Below are 19,799 nucleotides of genomic sequence, written 5' to 3'. Positions count from 1 at the left end.
AAGGAAAGAAAGAAGGAAAGGACAACTACCTGAAGACAATGGAAGCAAAGAGCAGAACTGATATTAAGTAAGATATATGCCACTTGAGGGGGCTGGGAGTAGGACATGGAGGGAAGTGTTCAATTGGAAGGATGAGGTGGTGCTTAAAGGTAATAAAGTGTTAATATGTATAAAACCCTATCAGTAACAATACTGTAAACCATAGTGCCAAAATTTTTTTTTCTTTTTAAGAAAAAGTCACCTTGACTAGAAGCAGACTGCTAAGTAGGAAGCATATTTTGGAGAGTTGGACCCTGAGTAAGGGATCTGTATTGAAACTTTAATGCATGAAACCCAATCTTGAATAATCTTGTAATTTCAGTGACTAAATTTTAAAATAAAGTTGGAAAAAGCAAGTATTGTATTGACATACATATCAATTTTAGAAACTCAGTGTTTGGCCAGGTACTTTTTTTTTTTTTTTTTTTTTTTTTGGTTTTTGGGCCAGATCCTGTGGTGCTCAGGGGTTACTCCTGGCTGTCTGCTCAGAAATAGCTCTTGGCAGGCACGGGGGACCATCTGGGACACCGGGATTTGAACCATCCACCTTTGGTCCTGGATCGGCTGCTTGCAAGGCAAACGCCGCTGTGCTATCTCTCCGGGCCCCAGGTACCTTTTTTAGTTCTAAAGGGTGGCGCTGCACACTCATCAGTTCTTAGGGCTTCCTCTCAGTTCTGTTCTTAGGGATCACTCCTGATGAGCTAGGGCAGGGGTTGGCAACCTGAGGCTCTTAGAGCCCCTTGAGGCTCTTTGAAGCTTTGCTTTGGCTTAGACAGCAGGGCTAATAGCAGGGAGGTACAGCAGTATCAACTTACCTCTGTGGCCTCTCAAAGCTCAACTAATTAATTTACGAACATTTTTGGGTCTGATGAATTTTTTCTTCTTTTTTTATTTTTTTTTTTGGGGGGGGGTCACACCCAGCAGCGCTCAGGGTTACTCCTGGCTCTATGCTCATAAATCACTCCTGGCAGGCTCGAGGGACCATATGGGATGCCAGGATTCGAACCACTGACCTTCTGCAAGCAAGGCAAACGCCTTATCTGCATGCTATTTCTCCAGCCCCTGAATTTTTTTTGTTTTTGTTTTTTTTAAAAGGTGACATGTGGGGCCGGAGAGATAGCATGAAGGGTAAGGCATTTGCCTTTCATGCAGAAGGTCATGGGTTCAAATCCCGGCATCCCATATGGTCCGCCCCCCCCCCCCCCTCGAGCCTGCCAGGAGCAATTTCTGAGCACAGAGCCAGGAGTAACACTTGCCGGGTGTGACCCAAAAACCAAAAAAAAAAAAAAAAAAAGGTGACATGTTATTTTACATTTATTTCTATGAGGAGGAGTGATTCTGAGGGGGTCAGACAAAGAAATAATTAAAAAACACGTAAACACGCAAACACAAGCCTATGTGAAAATGAAGGTAACATCTTATAGCCCTTATGTGTAGACACTGTGCACTGAGGTTCAGGAGCAAAAATGTAATTAAACAGGTAAATATTTTAATTAGCTATTAATTTGCACAAATATATTTTACATTGTTAATGAAGAAGGTTTTTTCTTCAGATCAACAGGTAACTGCAGGATCCTGTATATAGTATTAAGATAAAAACAATATATGCAGTACTAATTTGTTTTAAATGTCACAGTGGTTTTGCAGCTCCCATTTTTTTTTTAATCCCTTCAGAAAGGAGACCAAGTGGCTCTTTGTGTCTTAAAGGTTGCAGACCCCTGGGCTAGGGAAATAATATAGATGCTGGAGAGCCCCATACTAAGAAAAGTATGTAAGGTAAAAGCCCTTTCCACCTTACTGCTGGACTGTTGCTTCAGCCCAACCTTGTAAGATGTAACCCAGCTATTAACCCAAAACAAAGAAGTTTCCTCCTCTTCCTCTCTCCTTTAAACCTATCCTTTTGATATGTAAAAAATCCACCTTGTTAGGTACTCATTTGACCTTCCTGGTGAATTTTGTATTGTGTTAATAAGGAGAGGTGAGTATGGCTTTGTGGGGTAGAGACTGACCAAGATAGAAAAAACACTAACTCCATGACTCTCTCCTGACTGGAGTGATTTATTCTTTGCTGCTACCCTTCTTCTTGGAGGTTTATTTTATACAACCTGTTTTACTTTCTCACACATTTTAATATTCATAAACCTGCCTCCCACCATCCCTCCTTTTTCTTCTTTGTGGAGGGGGTCACTTTGTTCAGACATTTTAATATTTATAAACATTCATCCTTCCTCCTCCCTTGCTCCCTTCATCCCTCCCTCACACATTGTGGTGCTCTGGAGTTATTCTTATGCCTGGGTTGTGCTAGATATTGAATCTTGGCCAGCTGGAACAAGGCAAGAACCCTACTCACTGCCTTCTCCATCTCTCATCCTGTTTTGAATTCACTTCAAGAATTAGTTAACCCTGGGCCGGAGAGATAGCATGGAGGTAAGGCGTTTGCCTTTCATGCAGGAGGTCATCGGTTCGAATCCCAGTGTCCCAAATGGTCCCCCATGCCTGCCAGGAGCAATTTCTGAGCCTGGAGCCAGGAATAACCCCTGAGCACTGCCGGGTGTGACCAAAAAAAAAAAAAAAAGAATTAGTTAACCCTGGGAATTAGTTACTGCTATATGGGAGGATGTGGTTTAGATACTTCAGTTACTTGTTGCCTGGCAATAGTAGATGTGAACTGTTTACATCTTTTTTTTTGAGTGTTATGAATAATCAGCAGATTAAAAAAAAAAAAGAAGAAAACTTAAGATGTTGGTGCCAGGGAGAGAACATGGGTTGGGGCACATACTATGCCTTTGCCTGACTCAGATTTTCTCCCAGCATTGTTTTCTCCTGGGAGGATTTCTGGGTACAGTTCAGAAGGCCTGTAACACCAATAAGGTATCCTGGGTAGAGTCCCAGTACCTCATATCTTGGGTTGTACCTTCCTGGAGGGATTGGGCTCCTTGAACACTGTGTGGAAGCACACATGCCCCCCCTCCCATAATTTTTGTAATAAAATGAGCATTAAAATAAAAGAGTAGAAAAATATTTGACTTTATTGTGCATTTTAATGAATAGCGGTCTTTTCATAGGCTACATTGTAGCATACTTGTTCTGCTTAAAGTATGCAGAGTTTGGGCCTGTGAAAGAATATGAGAGTTAGGGCCCTTGCCTGATACAATCCTCTGTATCACATGTGGCCCATGAAGTCCATCAGGAACAAGCCCATATCACTGCAAGTTGTGGCTCAATAAGAAAAAAGCAATGAAAGTTTTTTTATGATAGTGTGAAATACCTTTAGCTTTCTCTAGAGCCTGCCTTAAACAGATCACCCTTTCTCTACAACTCATTCTCCTGTTTCTCACCCATGTTTGACAACAAACTTAGAGACTGCAGTGAAGGAAGGAGTAAATTCTTTCAGAGGATAAATTATTGAATTGAATATTACATGACTTTTTGGCTACAGCTACGTTGGCTGGTTTATGCAGTTTTAATGAGTTTTTTTGAACTGGTCCCAGAAGATTTTTAAACATCATTCAATTCATTCATTCATTCATTCATTCATATATATATATATTTATTTATGTTCTTGGGTCACACCCAGTGGCACTCGGGTTACTCCTGGTTCTGTGCTCAGAAATCACTCCTGGCAGGCTTGGGGACCATGTAAGATTCTGGGAATTGAACCAAGGTCCATCCTGCATCAACCACGTGTAAGACAAACACCCTACCACTGTGCTATTGCTCCAGCCCCTCCAACAAGATTTTTAATTTATTTTTGGTTTTTAGGCCGCACCCAGTGTTCAGGGCTTACTCCTGGCTGAGCACTCTGGAATTACTCCTGGCAATGCTCAGGGACCATATGCCAGGGATGGAACCTGGGCCAGCTGCATGCAAGGCCCCTACTGTTGGAATATACATGGCTGCTCTGGCTCCAAGATCCAAATGATTTAAATTTAACTTATTGCTCATAAGTGAACAAGGTTGTCTGAAAATGTCAAGAGTTTGTGTGTGTGTATATATATTTATATATACACACAAACTATATATATATTTGTGTGCATATACACACACACACCTAGAGGCACTGATATCTGTGTACCACCAATACTCTTGGATGTGGATTAATTAACACAAATTGTCACTGGCTTAAGTATAAAATTGTTATGTATAATATTATTGCTTTGGAATTTTGCATGATTCATTGATTTGTTAATCTGGAACAAACAAAAAGTTTAGGTTCAGGGAGATGGGAGTTAAGGTATTTGCCTTGCTGGCTGGTGTGTGTTGTCCCAAACTCTACAGGGTCTCCTTAGCACCACCTACTGGTTGTCACCTAACAAAAGCCTAATAAGAAGACAAAGGCATTTTTGTAGGCTTAAGTTTTAGGAGAGCTTACTCGGTGCTGGAGATCACTGCTGGAGTTCAGGGGTACCAGGTATCAAACCCAGGTTGGCCACGTTTCAAGCAAGTGCTGTACCCCCACTGGATTCTCTCTCTTAACCCACTGGGCCTTTTTTATTAAATGATGAAAGGTTACACTAGTAAAAGTGTTCTTTTCCAAACATCTTAAAATCTGATTTTATTATTTAGAGTGTTATGGCTTCAGAAAGGAAGAGAGGAGGTTATTTTATTTGTCATTCAAAGCCTTTTTTTTTTTTAAATGACAGGTGGATATCACCCAGTGAAAATTGGAGACCTGTTTAATGGCCGGTATCATGTTATCAGGAAGCTCGGATGGGGTCACTTCTCAACCGTCTGGCTGTGCTGGGATATGCAGTAAGTTTTCTTTATCATTTGGACTCTTGATTCCAGTTCTGTTTCAATGGTCTTTTCTTTTATAACTGATACAAGGGGGTTTCAAGTGCTTCAATTGGAATGCTTAGTCCCAGCCAATTTAGAAATTTTCTTCCATAAGTTTAAAATTTATTTTTATTTATAAAACATTAGTAACTAGTAGCATTAATTAGCATTAGTAACATATGTTGTTTTGTTTTTTGTCCATATCCAGCAATGCTCAGGAATTACTCCTTGCTTTATTTTCAGGAGTCACTCTTGACAGGCTATGGGACCATATGGGATACCAGGGATCAAATCCAGATTGACCACGTGCAAAGCAAATGCCCTGCCCACTGTGCTGTCACATTGGCCCCACATCTGGATCACATTATTTGGTTATTCATCCAGTGAAAAAATATGTATTCAGGGTCTTTCAACCCACTTCAATTCTGCATGTTAAGTGTTAGGACCTGTTGCCATTGACTTTAGGTATTCCTTTACTTAAGCTTCTTCATATTCCACATCTGAGAGAAATCATTTGTATCTGTCTCCATTCTTCTGACTAATTTCACTATGAATGATGCCCTCTCATTCTACCCTCCTAGCAGCAGAGTGTATGATTTGACCATAAAGCTGCTTAATATTAAGTAGGGTGGGGGTGGGCGCTCAGCTACCACTTCTCATAATGTTTAGGAGTCCTTGCAGACGGCTGGCCTGGATTTGATCTCTGGCATTCCATATAATTCCCCTGCCTGCCATCTGTGATTTCAGAGCACAGAGCCAGGAGTAACCCCTGAGTACCTACTGGGTTTTTTGCCTTCCTCCCACTCCCCCCCCCCAAAAAAAAACCCCAAAACACTGAAAACAAATAAAAGGCAATGCAAGTGCCCTACCTACTGTAACTATCTTTCTGGTCCTGCCATTTAAAAACAAATATAAATAGCATGGTTCTTTCCTACCCAGTACACGTGTACATGTACTGTATATGGAGTAGAATAGTATTTAAGGAACGAGAGCGTATAGAGGTTAGAGTGCTTGCTTGCCTTGTATGTGGCCGACCTAGATTTGGTCCCTGACTTACCATTTGGTACCCCCAGCCTCATAAGTAGTAGTATTTTTTTTGTTTGTTTATTTGGGGTCCACAATTGTAGAGTTATATTTTCTCTTAGACTGGTTGATGATGGATCCTCAAAGAGCTCCCAGAGTGGGAAAGAGATTCCCATTCCCCTATCCCCTAGTACTGGGAAGCAATCCTTGTAATATTTATCAAAGGCAAATGATCCACACAAACAGGAGGGTAAAAAGGTGAGAAGGTCAGATGCAGAATCCTTTGTCAGCCTGCTAGAAGCTCCAAAAGTTCAGAGCCTGCCAGCTAGTTGCCCAAAAGACCCCGACCTCCTACTTCAACACCTCTTTTTTTGGGGGGGTGGTTTGGGTCACACCTGGCAAGCGCTCAGGGGTTACTCCTGGCTCTACGCTCAGAAATTGCTCCTAGCAGGTTCAGGGAACCATATGGGATGCTGGGATTCGAACCACCGTCCTTCTGCATGCAAGGCAAATGCCTTAGCTCCATGTTATCTCTGCGGCCCCCACAACACCTCTTTATTAGGAATTCAATGACGCCCTTGACCTGGAAGGTCGTAGGTGAGAAAGCAGGCAGGGAAACTGATAATGAATAGAAATACTATAAAGACCTCCATATACCTAACACACACTCATTGATGCTCAGGGTTTGCATGGCTATGCATTCAGGAATTACTCCTGGCAGGTTTGTAGGACAATATGGATGCCAGGGATCTAACCCAGGTTGGCCACATGCGAGACAAATGCCTGATCCACTATACCAATGCTCCCACCAGTATTATTTCTTGAGCGCTGAGCCAGGAGTAAACCCTGTACATCAAAGGGTATGGGCCAGGGTCCCACCCCCCCTTGTAGAGAGGGAACAGCAGTTAAAGTAAATTATTTACTCTTCTGTGATTAACAGATATTTTTCTTTCCCATTTCATTTTAAAATATAAACTTTTTGGTTACAGTTTTTTATAATATAGTTTTTATTTATTTATTTTATCTATTTCTGTATTTACTTTGGGGGGTTTTGGGTCAAACCTGGCGGCGCTTGGGTTATTCCTGATTCTGCTCAGAAATCACTCCTGGCAGGCTCGAGGGACCATATGGGATGCTGGCGGTCCATCCCAAATCAGCAGCATGCAAGGCAAACATCCTACTGCTGTCCTATCTTCCAGCCCATTTTTCTTTTTCCTTTTTTTTTTTTTTAATTTTTTTTTATTTTTAATTATGAGAACAACGATGAAAGAGGAAAAGGTAAAGTTACAGTGGAAGGACAATTGCCCATAAAGAGTTCTCAAAAGAAATCCCCTTGCTGATGCCTAAATATTTGAACTTACAGTCAAAGAACATTAAGAAAAATAAGGCAGAACCCATGTACAATTACTTTGTCCATAAGTCCCCCAATTGTAGTACATTATAACATTTCTTAGCAGTACACAAAGCAATCTAAAGCCATGAGATTTATGTGACTCCTTAAACATTGAAGGCATAGTATTTTTTTATATTTTCATGCACATGCATATTAGTTTAAGTTAACATCAAAAGTTTAAGGGTTTTTATAAGGGTTAGAGTCAAAAGAACAGTAAAAACGGTGTTAGAGTGGCAAATATTGTTTGCATAGGCCCACCAAAATATGGGGGACATGGAAAGGAAAAGTCTTGGTCTAAACTACCCCTGAAGTTTCCTGGCATAAGACGAATTCTAGGCTCCAGGCAAACTAGTTTATTCAATGCAAGTCATTGTCTGTAGTGCCAATACAGTTTTATTTTTCACGCAGTCTCTATTGTTGGCATCAGGTTTCTGTATTAAAGATCCTGGAATCTGCACATCCTACATTGAAGTCAGGCTGGTGTGGAGTATCCTCTCACCTCACAATTAAGGGGCAATACAGAAAGACCTGTCCCGTAAGCAGGTCATTGTTGTTGTTAAGTCTTCTCAGTGTTAAGGGAAGTCTCTTTTGAGTAGGTTGATGTCAGAGCAGCGGTAGGGTCTTCCCTGGTAGAGGATTGCCTCCAGGTGATGCTATAGACAACCTTGGATATTTTGTAGATGTCGTCCCTAGATCAGGGGTGGATGGAGAATGCACATTCTTCTGAGGCCTGTGCCAGGTCTTTATGTCAATGTTCAGGGTGTAAAGTTCCATTGCACTACAAGATTTGTGTGTTCCTATCTATTAGATAAGAACTTATTTGTATGTATAGTATTTTCCCATTTTAATGTGCCTATGCAAACAAGAAATAAAACCACGTGGCATATCAGAGTATATGAGGGCGTAAGAACATGTCCAACAATACCCATGACTTGGTTCAAACATAAGCATTAAATTGAGGGACTCTTTCAACAAATTCCCTATTGAACAGTTCACAAAGAGAAGAAAAGATTAAAAAAAGGGGAGGGGGAATCATCACTGTATAAGAAAATATTCAGCAAGAGTTATAGCCATCAAAGAAAACACACATAAAATGCTGAAAAGACATACATGTCCTTTTTATACCTTTTGGAATAGTTGGGGGGTGTTGAATCCAGGGCACCATTTGGTCTGTGACTTAGAACTCTACAGTACTGAAGTTAAAAAGGGTAAATGTGGAATAATGATGATAGGGGGTGAGAGAGATAAAGAGAAAAATGATTTTTGTAGGTGTGTGCGAAAGGGCAGAGTACAAAATGGACATTCTGCATACATAAAACATAATTCAATGATAGTGAGTACTATTAATGGATCTTGAAAATATAGACTGGTAAGAGATTATCAGTGACTGCTTCAAGAACCTGAGAGGCCGGAAGTTCAGGGCCCCAACCCAGCCCTTCCCTAAGGAGCCGAGTGGGGAATGGGGGAAAGCCTAGGGTACATTCAAGCTCTGCCAAAGGACCCACCTCACAGGCTTACCCAGGCATGTGGCCCGGGAAAGCCCTGGAGATCTGGAGCAAGGCGGTAGAGGAGTGCTGGGGTCACCCAAGTCCCGCCCCCCACCCTCCCCCGGCCTGGTTAAGAAGGCCTCTGGCATGGCGGAGGCCTGCTGAACCCCATGCTGCTAGAGACTCCTGGCTCCCAGGAAGGAAAGAGATCCTTCAAGAAGTTCAGGGCCTCCACCCAGCCCCTCCCTAAGGAGCCCAGTGGGGAATGGGGGAAAGCCTAGGGTACCTTCGAGCTGGTTTTTCGGGCCACACCCGTTTGATGCTCAGGGGTTACTCCTGGCTAAGTGCTCAGAAATTGCCCCTGGCTTGGGGGACCATACGGGATCAAACCGCAGTCCTTCCTTGGCTAGCGCTTGCAAGGCAGACACCTTACCTCTAGCGCCACCTCACTGGCCCCTCCTTTTTTTCTTAAAATAAGAATGCCACTCAAATTGAGGGCTCACTCCAATTAACTCACTTAATTCAACTACATTGGTAAAACACAGTTCAATAGAGGGTCACATTCTATTGCTCTGGCTCCCACTATTTGTTTGTTTGTTTGTTTGTTTATTTATGGGTTTTTGGCCAGACCTGGTGGTGGTCAGAGATTATTCCTGGCTCTGCGCTCACCTTGCTTGGGGGACCATTTGGGATGCTGGGGCTCAAACTTGGGTTCGTCCCGGGTTAGCTTTGTACAAGGTAAACACCCTAACGCTGTACTACTACTCTGGCCTGTTTTTATTTTTTTCACAGATGAAGTCATTCATGATTGAATTACATCATACAATGTACAACAATCTTTGACTGTGTACATTTCTCTCCACCAGTGTCCTCTCATACTCCCCGGCAGACATTTTTCTTTGTGAAAAGCAAAAATAAGATTTTAACTCATGTCTCCATAGTTAGAAAAATAATTCTATTACTGTCCATCATTCCTTTTCTGTGTCATGTTTATAGCTGCCATGGCTGGAAGTTGCAAACCCTTGGCTCAGGTGCTCAAACACACATTTTTGTGAAGTTTGGCAGGGCTCCAATGCTTGGTTGTGGTATTGCACAGAAAAACATCATGTTAAATAAAAGCTCATTTTGTTGAGAAGTGTTTATTAAAATAATCACCATGTTTATTCTATCGAACAATGTGGCTTGTTTGTTTTTTTTCCCAAGGGGGAAACGATTTGTTGCGATGAAAGTTGTAAAAAGTGCCCAACATTATACGGAAACAGCCTTGGATGAGATAAAATTGCTCAAATGTGTAAGTACTACTAAAAATGTGAATCGTCAAAGAAGAATGCAAGACGAATTCTTCTAGCAGGGGTCCTCAAACTTTTTAAACAGGGGGCCAGTTCACTGTCCCTCAGACCACTGGAGGGTCTGACTATAGTAAAAACAAAACTTATTAACGAATTCTTATGCACACTGCATATATCTTATTTTGCAACGAAGAAACAAAAGAGATACAAATACAATATGTGACCCGCGGGCCATAGTTTGAGGACCACTGTTCTAGAGGAATATTTTGTGTGTGTTTACTAAATCAAAATTGAATTTATATTTTATAAGTTCAAGTATTTAGTTTTCTGAAAACATCACTGTTTTATTTTATGTATTACTGTATGATGGTGTTTAGGGTCTATTACTAGCGGTGGGCTGGGGCTGGGGGCACATAGGAAGGGATAGGGAATGACCATGCAGTACTGAGACTTTAATTAGGGTCTCCTGCATATAAAACTTGTACTCAGCCTGTTTATCCCTAGCTTTGTAAAACACTATTTTGGCTAACTTAATGAAATTACTTTCAACATAAATGTTTCTATCCTTGCTTCCTTTTTCTTAGGTTCGAGAAAGTGATCCTAATGACCCAAATAAAGACATGGTAGTGCAGCTAATTGATGACTTCAAGATTTCAGGCATGAATGGAATTCATATCCTTTCTCACAGTTACTTCCTCATGGTGGAATCACATTATAGCTTACTTTTAAAATTTAACTTCTAGAAATATTTCTAGCTTGTATAAACTTCTTTTTGCTTTATAATTTACAACTACATTCTAATTATTATTCCAGAATATATAATGCAGTTTGCCTGGATTGTTATGTTAACAGGCTTTTATGTTTTGTGTAGTAATATCTTTTTTTTTTATTTTTTTTTTTTTATAGTTTTTGGGCCAGACCCAGCGTTGCTCAGGGGTTACTCCTGGCTGTCTGCTCAGAAATAGCTCCTGGCAGGCACGGGGGACCATATGGGACACCGGGATTCGAACCAACCACCTTAGGTCCTGGATCGGCTGCTTGCAAGGCAAACACCGCTGTGCTATCTCTCCGGGCCCAATATCTTTAAAATTTTTTTTCAAGGGGCTCAGCATGTAGGGCACTTACTTTGGATACAGGTAAACCCATGTTCTATCCCAGGCATCCCAAACAGTCCTTGTGAACTGCTAGGAGTAACCCCTGAGCACCACCAGGTGTTGCCCAAAAAGAAAAAGAAATTTAAGATAAGCTTGATTTTGACATAGTTTTCTATTTTTATCTTAGTGAACCATAGTGTATGGTATTTGCTTTTAACTGATTAAAAATAATCAGTGTACAGGGCAAATGATGTGGTAATAGTTACTAAGTATATCACAAGCGCTTTCTCTGTTTATTCACAGGGAAAATGTTCTGCTAATGTCAACATAATAATGATTATTGATCCTTTACATAGAGGATACTTGATCCTTTTACTTGATAAAAATGTTCATCTTTTTGTAAAGTGAAGAAGGATATAATTTGACTGAATTTATTTTGCTTGTACTTTGAATATTAATACATTTGGGGCTGGAGAGATAGCACAGCTGTAGGGTGGTTTTCTTGCACACAGCCAATCAGGAGAGAAGGTGGTTTGAATCCAAGCATCCCATATGGTCCCCTGTGCCTGCCAGGAGCAGGGCTCACAACTGCCATTGTTCTGTGCTCAGAAATCGCTCCTGGCAGGCACGGGGACCATAAGGGATATTGGGATTCGAACCACCATCCATCTGGATCTGCTGCTTGCAAGGCAAACACCCTACCTTTGTGCTGTCTCTCAGGCCCCTAGGAGAGATTTCTGAGTGCAGAGCCAGGAGTAACCCTGAGTGCCACTGGGTGTGACCTCCCCCCAAAAAAAGTAAAGGAAAAGAAAATGATACTATAAAAATATGACCAAAGTAATGCTTCTGTATTAGTTTGTTGATCTGGTAGAAGCTACTGATTATGGGTTGATATTTCAATTTTTCTCCTCAAAGTATTTATAATAAAAAATTTCAACATTCATAAAAATTTTCAGTTGCCATAAAAGAATATAATGCTGTGATTTCCTGTGGTTCCATTATTCATATTCAACAATATGAATTCTGTGCACAACTTCTTCATCTATCCTTTCTTGATGAATCTTATTTTATTTTTGTTTATTTTGGTTTTGGGGCTGCACCTGGCAGTGCACAGGGGTTACTCCTGGCAGGCTCGGGAGACCATATAATATGGGATGCCTGGGGTCAAATCTGGGTTGGCTGAGTGCAAGGCAAATGTCCTTCCTACCTGCTGTATTATTGCTCCAGACCCTGAATCATTTTTAAATTAATCCTTCTTTCCTTCCTTCCTTCCTTCCTTCCTTCCTTCCTTCCTTCCTTCCTTCCTTCCTTCCTTCCTTCCTTCCTTCCTTCCTTCCTTCCTTCCTTCCTTCCTTCCTTCCTTCCTTCCTTCCTTCCTTCCTTCCTTCCTTCCTTCCTCCCTCCCTCCCTCCCTCCCTCCCTCCCTCCCTCCCTCCCTCCCTCCCTCCCTCCCTCCCTCCCTCCCTCCCCACCTCCCTACAGACATGTGAATTCCTATGCATATATAAATCTCTGGTAAAGTTTTAAATTTATAAATTAGTTTAATAAGAAACATAATAAGGACCGGAGTGGTGGTGCAGGGCGTAAGGTGTCTGCCTTGCGTGCGCTGCCCTGGGATGGACCGAGGTTACCTCCCCGGAGTCCCATCTGGTCCCCCAAGCCAGGGGCGATTTCTGAGCATATAGCCAGGAGTAACCCCTGAGCATCACCAGATACGGCCCAAAAACCAAAAAAAAGAAAAAGAAAAAAAAAACATAATGAAGTTTTTAACAATATACTGTGATACATGATATTTTAATATTACCTGTTTCACTCAGATATAATTACTCGATAAACTAAAGAGCTAAAACCCTAGATTTTAAAATTGTGATCCACTTCTTAAAGTATTGGCAAATCTGCATTTTATTTGACAGTAATAAAATAGCATGCTATGTTTCCTCCTCCTCTCCCCACTACCCCTTGTTTTTTCTTTCTTTTTTCTGGCAGTCCTGGGAATTGAACCCAGGTCTCAAAATGTAGGCCAAGTGCTGTACTATTTATCCCATAGAATATATATCTTCCAAACAGTGTTTATCTGCATGTCTGATGGCTTCAAAGAAACCCGTCATGTCAGTAGTTCTAGGAATGACTCCTTCCCCCATCTAGGAATGACTTTTAAGGTGAGTCAAATGAGGTGTGACTGATCTTCTTGCTTTGAAACAAACTTTACATAGAACTCAGGTTCTCAGGTCTTATCCCTGACTCTTCAGTTCAGAGACTGTTCCCAGTGGTATTTGAGAGACCAGATAGGATGCTGGGATTAAACCTGGATCCAGCCATGCAAGGAAAGTACCTTACCTGCTCTATTATATCTCTGCCCCTATTTCTAAATATTTACCACATCAGTATTGTGATAGTGTTGTATATCTAGATACCAAAAAACAAATATAAAATGGACTTAACTTAATAGCGTGCCTAAATCAATCAATATCATAATCAATATTAGAAGGCCAAAGAGCTATTTTAAGTCTTATTGTATGTCTGATATTATTATACAGTAGACTTTCTGGGATATAATTCCATAGGCTTTGGATTGACTAGAATTTCAGTTAAATGGCTGGTCCAATGGCAGTGGTTTATCAGAACTTATTAACGTTAGTATTAGTATCACAAAAGATACCCCCCCCACACACACACTGCTCAATTTGACTGGCTTCAAAAAAAAAAAAAAGAATTTCAGTTAAGTACACTAGAAAGGGCCAGCATAATAGTACAGTGGGGTAAGACACTTGCTTTATACCTGGCTCACCTGGGTTCAATGGCTTACTAGGTTTGATCTCTGGAATCCAGTATGTTCTACTGAGCCTATGAGGAGTGAAGAGCCAGGAGTAATCCCTGAGCAGTTGCTGCATTTGTTCCTCCGCAGAAAAACCTACTAGAGAAGAAAGAAACACTCTAGACTTCTGACATTTGTTGTGATTTAGGATGAACACCATATGAAATATTGTATATAGTGTTGATTGTTAAAAAGTTTGAACTTGGGCCGGAGCAATAGCATAGCAGTAGGGCGTTTGCCTTGCATGTGGCCAAACCCGATGGACTCAGGTTCAATTCCCGGCATCCCATATGGTCCCCCGAGTCTGCCAGGATCGATTTCTGAGTGCAGAGCCAGGAGTAACCCCTGAACATCACTGAGTGTGACCAAAAAACAAACAAACAAACAAACAAACAAGTTGAAACAGGGCCAAAGAGATAGCACAGTGGTAGGGCATTTGCTTTGCAAGTGGCCAACAGGACTGACTGTGGTTTGAATCCCAGTATCCCATGTGGTCCACCATGTCTGCCAGGAGTGGTTTTTGAGCACAGAGTTAGGAGAAACCTATGAGCGCTGCTCAGTGTGGCCCAAAAGACAAACAAAAAATAAATAATAACTTTCTATTTTTGGATCACACCTGGCGGTACTCAGGGGTTACTCTTGGCCCTGTGGTCAGAAATCGCTCCTGCCTGCCAGGAGTGATTTCTGAGCAGAGTGATGAGAAACCCCTGAGCGCCGCCCAGTGTGGCCAAAAAAACAAACAAACAAATAAACAAAAGTTTGAACCTTTTGTTTTTGGATTACACTCGGTGGTGCTCAGGGGTTACTCTTGGCCCTGCGCTCAGAAATTGCTCCTGGCAAACTCGGGGGACCACATGCAAAACATCCTCCTGCTGAGCTATCGCTCTGGCCCCTAAACATTTTTCTTTTTTTTGAAGGGAGGGATTGGACTATAACTTTTTTTTTGTTTGTTTTTGTTTTTTTGTTTTTTGGGCCACACCCAGCGGTGCTCAGGGGTTACTCCTGGCTGTCTGCTCAGAAATAGCTCCTGGCAGGCATGGGGGACTATATGGGACACCGGGCTTCGAACCAACCACCTTTGGTCCTGGATCGGCTGTTTGCAAGGCAAACGCCGCTGTGCTATCTCTCCGGGCCCCTGGACTATAGCTTTTAGTGCTCAGGAATTGTTCCCTGCTCTTGACTCAAGAATGACCTATGGTGGGTCTGGAGCAATAGCACAGCAGGGAGGGATTTCTGAGCACAGCCAGGTGTGGCCCCAAAACCTAAATAAATTAATTAAAAAAATAAAGAATAATCCTTTGGCAGGAGTGACACCAGCACAGTGGTAAGGCATTTACTTTTCACATGACAGACGATTCCCAGTATTCCATACGGTATCTGAGCCTGCCAGGAGCGATCTCTGAGTGCAGAGCCAGTAGTAACCCCTGAGTGCTGCCACGTGTGCCCCAAAACCATAAATCAAAAAAAAAAAAAATGACCCTCTGATAGTACTCAAGGGATAATATATGTTGACAAGAGTTGAACAGGGTCAGCAGAATGCAAGGTAAGTCCCATACCTCCTGTTTTGTCTCTCCTGCCCTACAATATTGTCATTATACAATCATTATACAATCTTTCTGTATAATGCCTTGCCTAAATGGGACTGTACAAATAATATACAGGCTAGGTCCTTGTGTTTCACATGAGCAATTCTTTTCCAGTATCCAGCACCATCTGCAGTATATGATGTACTTAGTATCATCAAGAGAGACCTCCAAATATTTCAGATGTATCCCAATACCTCCTTCCCCAATTAGACTGCCTAATGTATTAAATTTTATTTTACTCAGCCAAGAAAATTTAATTGTTGGGATATATTGAGTCTTCACTGTTATATTTTTATTTTGGGAAGCATTTAATTTGACACAGGAATGGAAATTTAAGCAAGCCAGCCAGTCACTTAAGGCAAAAAGTTCTTTTTTCTCCTTCTTCTACTTCTTACGAGTTTCTATTAATTGTGAGCCTTTGCTCACTTTGATTAATTTTGGAAGGCAGCTATGCTCACCACTATACGACTACAACTTTGATTAATTTTGATGATCAAGGCGTATACTGAAAAGTGTCACATTAGTCATGGTCCTGCTAAAATCAGACTGTAAATGCAGAGTGCTCTAGGGACCACTGTTACTCAGTGATTCCAGTTCACAGCTACTTAGGCTTGCTGTTCAGGCCCTTAAGTTCGTGCTCAGGTTGGCAATGTGCCTCTACTTAGGCAGGGAAATTCTGGTGACTGCATGGGCTAGACCCAACAGTTTTCGGGGACCACATGACTCCATGCTTACAACCTAGAACCTTCAAATGCAAATGAAGCAGCTCAACCCATTGAACTTTTTCTGTCTTCCCCAGGGAGAGTTTTAAACAAGTTTCACTCTTCTGTTGGTATATAATTATAGATTATGATTTAATATATATGTTAAATACTATACTCCTAAAGTATTTACAGTTACATATAAATTAATATGTAATGTTACAAGTAATGGTAAAAGTTAGGTCTTTTTGAGGTGAGAAACTAATGATCATTTAAGTGTCCTTGATAATGTTTCTGTTGTATGTTATAAAAACCAAGTTTTCCCATATGCTATTTACAGTCACTCATTCCAGATGTTATCTACAAGTGATCCTTAACTCTGTCCCAGATGTCTGCATGGTCTTTGAGGTGCTTGGCCACCATCTCCTCAAGTGGATCATTAAGTCCAACTACCAGGGCCTCCCAGTGCGTTGTGTGAAGAGTATCATCAGACAGGTGCGGCTCCAGGGGGGGAAAAACATTCTTACCCTTACCCTACCCCAGTGCCTAACTGCAGGCTTTCGTCACGTCTCTCTCTCTCTCTCGCTCGCTTTCGTCACGTCTCTCTCTCTCTCGCTTTCGTCACGTCTCTCTCTCTCTCTCCCCCCTCCTCTCCTCTCCTCTCCTCTCCTCTCCTCTCCTCTCCTCTCCTCTCCTCTCCTCTCCTCTCCTCTCCTCTCCTCTCCTCTCCTCTCCTCTCCTCTCCTCTCCTCTCCTCTCCTCTCCTCTCCTCTCCTCTCCTCTCCTCTCCTCTCCCTCCCCCTACTTTTTTCTTTTTTCAAAAACCACAAACACCTTAATATATATGTATCTGTATATATAAAATATATATATATAAATTTAACTTACATATATCTATACATTGTATAGTAAAAAATAACTGGTTTTAGTGTTTTTTTGTTTTTGTTTTTTTGTCTTTGGGCCACACTGGGTGACGCTTCTGACTATGTGCTCAGAAATCACCCCTGGCTCCTGGGACCATATGTGATGCCAGGGGATCGAACTGAGGTCCGTCCTAGGCTAGCGTGTGCAAGGCAAATGGCTTACCATTTGTGCCACCGCTCTGGCCCCTGATGGTCCTCAGAGGTTATTCCTGGCTCTGCTCCCAGGAATTATTCCTGCCAGGTTTGCAGGGCCATATGTTATGCCAGGGATCAAACCTGCATCTGCTGCATGCAAGGCAAAGCACCTTACCTGTTATATTATTGCCCTGGCCCCACATTAAAGAAATTTAGTGGAAGCTATTGATAGGACAGGGAATAGTATGCATGTAGTTGACCTCTGCACCATGGATGGCTCTGCTGGTATGCTTGGGAGAAACCCCCATTCAGTCTGATCTTAAAACCAACTTTATGTCTTTAATGACATAATTTTTAACTTATGCCTATTTGGGCCACACCTAGCACTGCTTAGGGGTTGCTTTGCCTCTTAGGGATTTTTCCTGGCAGTTCTCAGAGGACTATATGGGAGGCTGGGGATCAAACCTTGGTCATCGGCATTCAAGGCTAGTACTGACCAGCTATGTTATCTCTTTTTTTTTTTTGCTATGTTATCTCTTTAACCCCAGGTATAAAATAATTCATCTTGTAATATGTGCAATATATAATTTTCAATCTTTTTTTCTATACTTTTAAATATATGGTACAATGAATTTATGTGACTGCAAATGTTCCATTTAGTTTCTTAGAAAATAATCAGAAGATCTGTTTCCTCGATGTCATTTTAATCTGTCTTCTGTGGTTAGTGGTCTTGGCCCTTGCGCTGAAGCTCGGATGGAGTCTGGGATACCGTCTTTCGTTATGTTTCCAGAAGACCCGTTCAGTTGCAATTGTCTCAGTCAGGACTCTGGAATTGGAGGTCATGATTGTTATGCAGGACGTAGACCAAACCCTAGACTAGGGCTTTCTTGTTGGTCCCAGAATACATACTGCCCGGTCATGGTTCTATCAGTCGGTCATCTGTAGATCACGTTCTTGGCTTTTGCACAGCCCATAGTGTGGTAGGTCTTCCTATTTTGTTTTATCATTAGTTGGTAAGGTAGGATAACCTGTTCTTATGTCCATTTGTTTCCAATTTCCTCGTTGTCAGGATATCATATTAGAACTGGCACATGTTGGAGATCGAGTGGTATTCAGGATGTCCCAGGTGGGCTTTGATTCCTGTAGCTGTTGTGAAGAACTGTGTCGATTCTATGTCTGAACCCTGATTCTATGTCTGGGGTTCAGGATTCAAGTCTGGACGGTTGGTGTATAATCTTCTGGCGTCTAAGATGGGTCCACATGACTTATTTTCAAGGTGGGAGATTCCCCTGTATTGTAAATAAGTATGAGTTCTTATCCCTAGTAGATAAGAGCTTGTTTATATACGTGGGATTTCCCCTTTTTTAGTGTGCCTTTGCAGGAAGAAATGGTGCTTCATTATATTGCCGTTGCATTTGGGGGTGAAAAGAACAGAGAAACAAGTCGCACACCCAAAAAAACATAAAAATAGAAATAAGGGCCCGGAGAGGTAGCACAGTGGCTATCTTGCAAGCAGCTGATCCAGGACCAAAGGTGGTTTAAGGGCCCGGAGAGGTAGCACAGTGGCTATCTTGCAAGCAGCTGATCCAGGACCAAAGGTGGTTGGTTCGAATCCCGGTGTCCCACACGGTCCCCCGTGCCTGCCAGGAGCTATTTCTGATCAGACAGCCAGGAGTAACCCCTGAGCAATGCCGGGTGTGGCCCATAAAACAAAACCAAAAAAAAATAGAAATAAAAAATATATATTTGCTTACATATGTTTAGTGGAAAATGATTTTAAGTAAAATGAAGTAAAAAATAAAAAATAAAGAGGTGGTGTTATACAGGTCTTATACTTATGATGGAAGTATAGGTTTCCCCATTGCCTTTTGAGATTTTCTTGTGGGGTGTGGGTTCCCAGCACCTTTTCATCATACACCCTGCCCTTCCGGAGATTGGTAAAAGATTTGAGGAAACAGAACTTCTAAAATCACAAAGAAAGTCTTCATCATAAGTTCCACTCCTTGACCTGTGCACAGACTGAGACCTCTAGATTTAGAGGTCTGTCTTTATCATCCAGATCAGAGCAGAAGTCTTCCATACGGCACAAAAACACCAAGGGGAGAGTAAATGAACGTGAAAGGAGTCTATAGATAATCCCATGACAATATATTCCAAGGGTAGAGAAACCCTATATCTCTTAGGCCAAGGGGATTCCCGTTACGGATGACCCCAATATTTACTGTGCCTATGCGGGGGGGGGGGGGGGGGGAAGAGACAAAAAACACTAAATAATCCCTCTTTTTTTTTTTTTTGTTTGTTTTTTTTGGGTCACACCCGGCGGTGCTCAGGGGTTACTCCTGGCTGTCTGCTCAGAAATAGCTCCTGGCAGGCACAGGGGACCATATGGGACACCGGGATTCGAACCAACCACCTTTGGTCCTGGATCGGCTGCTTGCAAGGCAAACACCGCTGTGCTATCTCTCCGGGCCCTAATCCCTCTTTTTTATTTAATTTTATGTTTTTATCTTTTATTATTTTTATATCTAGTTTTTGTCG

At 41.8% G+C, this 19,799-nt stretch overlaps 2 protein-coding genes across 2 annotated transcripts in view; one reads left to right on the top strand and one right to left on the bottom strand.

The window, feature by feature from the left end:
* Positions 1 to 19,799, bottom strand: part of LOC126022747 (small nuclear ribonucleoprotein E) — a 417,272-nt gene that overhangs the window by 18,084 nt on the left and 379,389 nt on the right. The window lies entirely within an intron of this gene.
* SRPK2 (SRSF protein kinase 2) overlaps positions 1 to 19,799 on the top strand; it is a 175,496-nt gene that overhangs the window by 103,509 nt on the left and 52,188 nt on the right. Inside the window, 4 exon segments of the mRNA XM_049783866.1 lie at positions 4,683 to 4,791; positions 9,922 to 10,009; positions 10,592 to 10,681; positions 16,594 to 16,698. Coding sequence (XP_049639823.1) covers positions 4,683 to 4,791; positions 9,922 to 10,009; positions 10,592 to 10,681; positions 16,594 to 16,698 — 392 coding nt within the window.

This window comes from Suncus etruscus, chromosome 1, assembly GCF_024139225.1.
Source record: "Suncus etruscus isolate mSunEtr1 chromosome 1, mSunEtr1.pri.cur, whole genome shotgun sequence".
Classification (NCBI taxonomy): domain Eukaryota; kingdom Metazoa; phylum Chordata; class Mammalia; order Eulipotyphla; family Soricidae; genus Suncus; species Suncus etruscus.
Note: the sequence above shows the minus strand (reverse complement) of the source record. Positions and strands in the feature narration are given on the sequence as shown.